We start from the raw sequence: 9,110 nt of genomic DNA, 5'->3' as shown, positions 1-9,110 counted from the left end.
AACTAAGAACAATTAAAGGAAGAAGAAAACACAAAATGGAAAGGAAAGAAATGGTAAAAATGTGAGAACCACGCCACTACAAGGCTAAGCTAGAAGCCAAATGTGAGAACAATTGAAGCAAGTGTACATATGTACCTTTGGTCTCCTTTGTTGTAATCGTCGAACTTTCATTACTCCGGGAGCGTGTGCAATTCAAAGAGTGGTTGTAATCGTCGAACTTTCATTACTGGTAGATGCCTCGTTAAAACCTGCCTAGCCAAAACCCTCCTTAGGGAAAAATGCCAGGTAGGAAAGAGTACATCTTTGATTATAGTGACGAGATAATACATGACTTAACTAAAATAAAACTTTAAATGGGAGGCATTCCAAGTGTTGGGGATAGCGTCTCCTGATAGCCGTTCTAGTCGATATGCATCGTTGCCTACTTCTTGTAGTACGCGGAAAGGTCCCTCCCAGTTTGGCGAAAATTTGCCTTGATGTTTCCGCGCTTTACTTGCCATCCGCCAGACTAAATCTCCTTTGTTAAAGGACTGGGGGTCGAGTTTTGAGTTGTATTTTCTTGCTGCACGAAGTTTGGTAGCCGTGTCCTGGATGTGTGCTTGCTCTCTCTTTTCTACTAGAAGGTCGAGATGTGTGTTCATGCATGCTTCGTTGGGGGTGGGTTCGAAATGAGTTCGTCGGATGGAAGGTTCCCCGATTTCGACAGATATCATTGCATCGGTGCCGTAGACTAGGCTGTATGGAGCTTCTTTTGTAGAAGATTGGGGGGTACACCTGTATGCCCATAATACTTCCATGAGTTCTTCCGTCCATTTTCCTTTTGCGGTGTCGAGTCTTTTCTTTAATTGGTTAAGGATGACCTTGTTCGTGGCTTCTGCCTGACCGTTAGTTTGTGGATGTTCGACCGAGCTCATAATGTGCTAGATGTTAAGGTCGTGGTAGAATACGGCGAGGCCCTTGTCAATGAATTGACTTCCGTTGTCTGTGATTACAATGTGGGGTATCCCGTATCGGCAAATGATGTTTCTCCAAAGGAATCATTGGACTTGTTTGGCCGTAATGTTTGCGAGCAGTTCAGCTTCAATCCACTTGGAGAAATAATCCACCGCTACCAAGAGAAACTTAACTTGTCCCTTCCCGGGGGTTAATGCTCCTCCTATATCCATCCCCCATTTGGAAAATGGCCAGGGTGCCGTAATGTGATGGAGTGGTTCCCGGTGTAGGTGGGGGCAGGGTCCGTGTTGTTAGCAGGGTTAACATTTCTTGACGAAATTGGTGCAATCTTGTTCCATTGTGGGCCAGAAGTACCCTGCCCGGAGGATTCTTGCCGCCATCGGTTTTGGCCCCGAGTGGTATCCGCATGTGCCTTCGTGTATCTCTTTCATGACGTAGGACGCTTTATCATTCGTGATGCACCTGAGTAGGGGGTGGTTGAAGCCTCTTCTATAAAGTTCTCTGGCTATTAAAGTGTATCTTGCTGCTTTCTTGGTCCATCCTTTTCCTTGGTTGGCAGGTGTTTCGCCTTTTCCGAGGTATGTGATGAAGGGACTCATCCAGGATTCTTGAGTGGTGATCTCAAAGCATTCCACTTGTGTTTGTATGGATGGGACGGTGAGTACCTGCTGTATCAGGGATCTGTAGCAACCCTTCTTTTTGGTACTTGCAAGTTTTGATAGGAGGTCGGCTCTGGCGTTGTCCCTTTGAGGTACATGGTCGATCTTGAATTCTTCAAGTTTTGATATCAAGTTCATTGCCAAATGGTAGTACTGAGATAAGAGGTCATCTTTAACTTGGTATTCACCCGTGAGGTACCGACGATGAGTTTGGAATCAGTTTTGCATGACAAACATTTGAATTCCATTTCGAGAGCTAGGTGTAGTCCTGCCACAATGGCCTCGTATTCGGCCTGGTTATTTGAAGTTTTGAAGGTGAAGCAGAGGGATTATTCAATGAGTATGCACCGGCTCCTCTGGTGTTGGATGATCCGTCAACATGCATGATCCACCATTCGTGCGTGGGCTCTTGAGGTTGCAAATCATTTGTGAAGTCCGCCAGGCATTGCGCCTTGATGGGGCCGTGAGGTTCATACTTGATGCTAAACTCAGATAGCTCGACGGACCATGATGAAAGTCTTCCTGCTAGGTCTGGTTTTTGGAGGATTTTTTGAATGGGGTAGTCCGTCTTTACGATGATTGGGTGTGTTTGGAAGTATGGTCGTAGGCGTCGTGCCGCTGTGATTAGTGTGAGTGTTATCTTTTCGACCATTTGGTACCTTGTCTCAGGATCTTGGAGTATGTGGCTGGTGAAGTAGATGGGTTGTTGCGTGCCATTGAATTCCTGCACGAGTGTCGCGCTGACGGCGTTGGGGGAGGCTGCAATGGTTTCAGCTGATCAAAGTTTTCTTGGCATGTGGCACTCCATTCGAACTTTGAGGACTTCTTGAGCAGGTTTATCATGGGCTTGGTTTTATCCGCAAGCTTAGGGAGGAAGCGTGCAATGGCTATCAGCCGTCCAATAAGTCTTTGGACTTCCTTAACATTGGTGGGGCTGCGCATGCTGATGATGGCCTGGCATTTCTCTGGGTTCGCTTCGATGCCGCTTCGGGTTAACATGAATCCTAGGAATTTACCCTCGTCTACCCCAAAGGTGCATTTCTCTGGATTCAGACGCAAGTTGTATCTCTGTATAGCGTCGAAAACCTCAACGAGATCCAGGGCGTGTTGGGTGGGGTTGGGGGACTTGACCACTATGTCGCCGACATATACCTCGACGATGTTACCAAGTAGGGGTTTGAAGACCTTGTCCATTAGCCTTTGGTAGGTAGCGCTCGCGTTTTTGAGCCCGAAGGGCATGACCTTGTAGTAGAGATTTGCTTCTTCCGTAATGAAGGCGGTTTTGATTGCGTCATCTTTCGCCATCAGTATCTGGTTGTATCCAGAGTAGGCGTCTAGTAAGCTGAGGGTGCCGCTTCCAGCTGCCCCATCTACCAGGCGATCTATGTTGGGTAACGGGTACGCATCTCTGGGGCATGCCTTGTTTAAGTTCATGTAATCGACGCACATACGCCATTTGCCGTTCTGTTTTTTTATAAGAACGACGTTTGCTAGGCAGGTGGTGTACCACACTTCTCCAACAAAGCCCGCTTTCATCAACTTTTCTGTTTCGCACTTAGCAGCTTGTCTCCTCTCTTCCCTTAGTTTTCTTTTCTTCTGGGAGACAAGTTTGGCTTCTTTAAACACGGAGAGCCTATGTACGGTGATTTTTGGGTCGACAACGGGTAGGTCTGCGGCTGTCCAGGAGAAAATATCTGCATTCTATCTAGAGTTGCTGGAAAGTTTTCCAGTATATGATATCTACCGAGCTGTGTTGGTCGATCAGCACTTTCTTTGCCGCGAAGTTTTCGAGTTCTACGGTTATGACCACAGGATCATCTTGGTTGGGGTCGACTCCTTGAAAGTCAGAGTCGCTGAAGGTGATTTGTGGCATTCTTCTCCTGGGTACCCTGGAGACGGCGTGGACAAACTGGACTGCCCTCAGGTGCTTTTTTCTAGAGGAGGAGGAACATCCGCCTCCGGCAAACCCTTCTGATATAGTGTTTATCATCCCTCTCAAGGGGGTTCTTTCTTATGGGCGCCTCCCACCTTGAGATGGTTCCTTCCTTCTTCGCTCAGAGTTTGTGTTTCTTCTGGGTTCTTGCCTAGGTTCCCTTGGCTCGTTTCTCGGGTCGTCCTTTCGTGGAATGTTTCTGCGTGGGTACTTCTCGTATTGGGTCCTAGGGTTCCCTTCGACCGTGTTCTTAATAGTGTCGCAGGTGTCCGGCGCGTACAAGCACTTCTATTTTATCGCGAAGTGTCTCGCACTCCTCTATTGTGTGGCCATTGTTTCGGTGGTAGTGGCAGTATTTTCTTAGGTCGGCATTTGGCGGGTTCTGGAATCTCTTAGGTGGAGCAATGAGTTCTGCTTACAGTACCTCGTCAAGAATGCGGGATTTGGAAGCGTTAAGGGGGGCGTAATTACAAAATCTGGCCTGTTTTCTATCTCTGAGGCGGGTTTGGTCTCAACTCACCGGCTCCCTGGCGCCCCTTTTGGCCTCTAGATGGGTTGGGGTAGTCCGAATTCTGTCTTGGTAGTGCCGCATCTCCTCAACTCTGATAAACATCGATGCTCTCTTTCGCAGTTCTTGCATTCCCAGTGGTGGGCGCATGGCGAGTTCATCAGCAAATGGTCTTGGTCTCAGTGCCATTTCCATATAGTGCAGTATTAAGTTTGGGGTGAGATCCTCGATCTTCATGGCGATTACGCCGAATCTGTCAATGAAAGTACGAAGGGACTCTCCTTCCTCCTGTCTTAAGTTCAGGAGTGACAGGGACGTGAGGTCGTGTCGACGGTTGGTGTCGAACTGGGTGGTGAAAGAGGTGGTCAGTGTGTTGAAGGAATCTATAGAGTAGGGTTGTAGGCTCATGAACCATTCTAATGTCGATCCTCTAAGTGCAACAGATAAGGACTTGCACAGTACGACGTCGTCAGTTGAATAGAGGGCGACTTGGTTGGTATAAATGGATATGAATTCGTCTGGGTCAGTGGTGCCATCGTAGGTGACGGTTGGAGCCTTCCACTTAAGAGGGAGTGACGCTTCTACGATCCCGTCGACGAACGGGTGCCTACGGTTTCTTCGGGAAGCAAAAGGGTTGTAGTTGCCACCAGTTGTGTGACCCATGGGCTTGTATTCACTTTCTTCCTCCGTGGCAGGTGGGGGGTCTGCCCTACAGGGGACGGTCTCAGGTCCTTCCAAAGCCTTACCCGCTTCAATCCTCCTCTTGAGCCGGGAGTTCTCTTCTCTTAGAGCTTCCATTTCGTCTGCATTCCTTTTCTTGTATTTTGCGAATTCTTGCTGTATTCTAGCCTGAGCTTCCAGAATGCAAGATACGTCAGATGAGGCATCTCCCACTTCCATTACAGGGGGTCTAGTAGGTACTTCAGCTGGTCTACTCCTTGTGGACACCATGGTCTTGGGACGAGAAAGGCTGAACTTGAGAAATACTGTTCGGGCCCCACGGTGGGCGCCAATTGTTCTTAGGGGACCAAGTTGTACTTCACAAGTTTGGTTGGCGGTCTCGATGTTGGGATGTCGGATGAATCTTCTAGCTTCGAGGGACTCTGGTCACGGCGCAGGTGAGCCTGCAAAAGACACTTGGATGCCAAAGTCAGTGCTGGTGATGTTAGTGGTTTCAGAGAATATTTAATGCGTAATCAATGCATAGAATAGTGTGCTATTTATACAGTTTTTACCTGTGGGTCCTACCTGATATGGGCTTTCTGGCCCAATATTCCTTTTCTGGTCATTTTCAGATCCAATCGTGAGGAGGGAATTTACCAAAAGGTCCCTTGGGGTTGGTGGTATTCGGTATTCGATCATGAAGATCTTCGTAGGTGGGCATTTCTTGTCAGTCTTGATTGTCTAGATGGTGATTGGGCTCGGGGTGCTTGCCTTTGGCCTTTAGTGTATATCGAACAATCTGGAGGAGGGGACTTGGTGCAGGGTAGGCGGCTTTTGGGAGCTGTTGGCGACCGTGCATTGCGGATGGGGACGTCTGGAAGAGTGCGCGGCCCAAAGGGTCGTTGATGGCCGCATACTTTGGGGGGGCATCCTTCAGTACAAGGTATGCGGCCCAAAGTGTACCTGGTGGCTGCATACTATAGAAGAGGATGTCTAGTGGAGGGTGTGTGGCCCAGGTGTTTGTTGAGGGCCGCATGCTGTAGAGGGGGTATCCAGCACAAGGTATGTGGTGATTAGGTTTGCTGAGGTCGTATACTTAGGTATGGTTGGGACATCAGCATCCCAGTCTTGAGGAGAGAAGTGACGTATAGACTTAGAGGTGCCGAGATCGTATACTTAGGTATGGTTGGGACAGTATTATTTATATCAATATTAAGAAAACCTATATAGATAAATCATATTCATTACGTACTCCAATAGCTGCATGATCTCCAAATGTTGATAAAGATCCTTTTAAGCCCAAATAGAAGAATGAAGAATGATTTAGTCCTAAAGCACCACATTTTAGTGTTATAGGAGTATTAATGTATTTTCTAACAATACTAGACTTAATATTGCATTTGTTGTAAATTTATTAGTGAGACATTTTTTTTCCTACAAGAAAATACTAGATTGGAGTAAAGCTTATAATTTCTTTTTTTGTCTTAGGCGTACTATGAAATGATAGTTAGATAACAGTTCTAAGGAAGGTGTAGTATGAAATGATGCATCTGAGTCCATAATCCATGAGTCAGAAGAATTGTCTAAACTACATATTAGTTCATTTTCAATTTCATCAATTGATGCATTTGCTTGATCATCATCTTGCTTTTTATTGTCTAAACTACATCTTACACTGATTTGTAAAGTGGTCCTTTTTCTAACAATTCAAACAAGTGATATCATTTCGGACTTTTGTTTTTGATCTCCCACTAGACTTTGATCTGCCTCAGCCTTGATTACAACCATTATGGCTACTTGTACCTCTAGTTTCAGTACTCAATGTTGAATCAAAATTAGATCTAGAAGATTCCACTAAACTTTTTCTGTGAACATCTTCGTTTAAGATTAAGTCATAGATGTTATCAAGCTTCAACTTGCTATTACTTGCAAAATTACTAATTATAGTAACAGTTGCACCCCAAATTTGTGGAAGAGATGATACTAAAATTAATGCTTTCACCTTATCATCAAATGTTATCTATATTGATGTCAACTACACAATAATTGTATTAAATTCATAATATGATTGGTAACCAAGTTACCTTCACCCATTTTGAGGTTGACTAGTCTGCGAATCAAATACACTTTATTGGCCGCAAATGGCTTCTCATACATTTTTGACAATGCCTATATCAAATATATGGCTATTTTTTCATTCATGATGTTCAATGCAACATTCTTGGCTAATGTTGTCCAGATTACACTGAGTATCTGTCGATCTAACAACTCCCATTCTAACTGGTACATGTCGTTTGGCTTTTACTAAGTTAAGAGTAGATACAACTTCTTTTGATACAAGTAGTTCTCTATCTGAATCTTCTAGAACTCGAAGTCACTTGCATCGAACTTTTCAATCCTCACCTTCTCTTCTTCCAATTTCATTACTCTCGCTGCTTTTGAAGAAAGCTTTCGCTACTTCACTAAGCTAAGATTCCTAAGAAAAAAAAACAAATATTTCTAATGTGAAAGATCAAACAAAGTTGCAACCACAAAGCATACTACAAAATTGGCTCTTGAAGATAGGTTTGTTTGCCATTTGAACTTATCTATTACTTTATGTTTTTTAAAATATATAAATAGTTATGTTAATTGTACATATGAATAGACAATATTTGAATTATTTGAATTAAAATGTGATAAAAAATATTTGAATTATTTCAAGCTTAATATTAAGTCTATATAGGTAACGAGATTCTAAGAAAGATAATGCAACAACTTGATAAGAGTGAAAGCAAAAAACCGTACATAATCACAAGAAAAAATGGGTGAGAATAAGGTTTTGGTTTTGGTCATATTTGTTATGGTCTATATGGTATGGCCATAACAAGATTGAGTTAAGGTTAAGTTTTTCCTATGTGTTATGAGTATAAATCGTTGTTTGTCCCATATGCGACTCCCACATAGATGGGAACTTACTTTGGGGCTTACTTTTAATGTTATAAAAGGAGTCCAGTGTTTCCTTAGGAAATCATCCCAAAGTTTCTCCCTTTCTATTCCTTTTGCTTTATTTGCTTGAGAGAAGAATTAAGAGAGAATATTAATTTCTCCTATAAGAGAGAAGGTTAGTTTCTCCTTTAAGGTTCTCCTTGTATTAGTTTTTCCTATTTCCAAGAGAGGGGTTGCCATTGTTTTCTCTTTAGGATTAGAGAGAATGGTATGTAATTTTTCCTTTCCTTGAATAAATTATATTCATTGCCTATTTGCACTTAGCATTAGCAGATGTGGTTTTATCCAACATTGCGGAAAATACTACAGCGAAGGAGATTTGGGATACTCTCTCAAGCCTGTGTGGGATTAAGTCACTTCACACAAGAATATTCTTGAAGAGAAAACTCTATACTCTTCGAATGAGTGAGTCCACATCGGTGACAGACCGCATCAACAATCTAAATACATTGTTTGCCCAACTTTCAGCGGTAGATTTCAACATAATTGAAAATGAACGTGCGGAGCTTCTACTACAGAGTTTACCTGATTCGTATGATCAGCTTGTCATCAACATTACAAATTACAATGTTGCTGAACTCCTACACTTTGAGGATGTTGCCAGAGCTGTTCTTGAAGAAGAATCCAGGCGAAAGAACAAAGAGGATATGGTGGAAAGTGCAAGGCAAATAGAAGCTTTGGTGATGACAAGAGGTAGATGAACAGAACGTGGATCTAGTAGGAGTCAGTCTCATGATAGATGTCAAAGTAAGAAGCATCTCAAATGCTACCATTGTGGCAAAAGAGGGCATGTGAAGAAAGATTGTTGGCATTTGAAGAATGGAGGAAAGAACTCTGAGGCATCAACCTCACAAGGTTGTATGGAAAATACCTCGGAGGACGAAGATATTCTGTGAAGAAGAGGAGAGATCTGGTAAGTCATGAAAACGCAAAAAATCATGGTAGATGTGTATGTGCTTTTGGGAGATACGTTGCAGGAAGCTAATGCAATGGTTGCATCGACAAGTCAAGAAGAAGCGATGTTGATGTGACATCATAAACTTGGGTATAAGTCAGTGCGAAGTTTGCAAATCCATGCAGAACGTAATCTCTTACTTGGGCTTAAGAAGGTTGTTTTATCTCTACATGAGCACTGTGTGGTAAGCCAACAAACATAGTCATAGATCGCAGATTGTTAGTTTGACTACCAGGAAAAAGGAAAACACAAGAAGACTTGATTTATTCTGATGTAAGGGAATCACTAGATTTATCACTAGGAGAATCAAAGTTTACTCCAGGAGATTGTGGGTGTACTACGTCAAGAGAAAGTCAAATGTGTTGTTACTAGTTTAAGGAATGCAAAGCACGAGTAAAGCTTGAAACTGGGGGAAAGTAAGTGCTTGGGCTATGCTAACAATGTGAAGGG

The 9,110-nt window shown here is 43.5% G+C and overlaps 1 protein-coding gene across 1 annotated transcript; it reads right to left on the bottom strand.

Moving 5' to 3' along the window:
* Positions 1–1,253: 1,253 nt before the first annotated feature.
* Positions 1,254–1,751, bottom strand: LOC114188434. The gene has a single exon (XM_028077016.1). The coding sequence runs from the start codon at positions 1,749–1,751 to the stop codon at positions 1,254–1,256; it is 498 nt and encodes a 165-aa protein (XP_027932817.1).
* Between the last annotated feature and the right edge of the window lie 7,359 nt (positions 1,752–9,110).

The sequence above is a fragment of the Vigna unguiculata genome, chromosome 6 (assembly GCF_004118075.2).
Source record: "Vigna unguiculata cultivar IT97K-499-35 chromosome 6, ASM411807v1, whole genome shotgun sequence".
Taxonomy (NCBI): Eukaryota; Viridiplantae; Streptophyta; class Magnoliopsida; order Fabales; family Fabaceae; genus Vigna; species Vigna unguiculata.
Note: the sequence above shows the minus strand (reverse complement) of the source record. Positions and strands in the feature narration are given on the sequence as shown.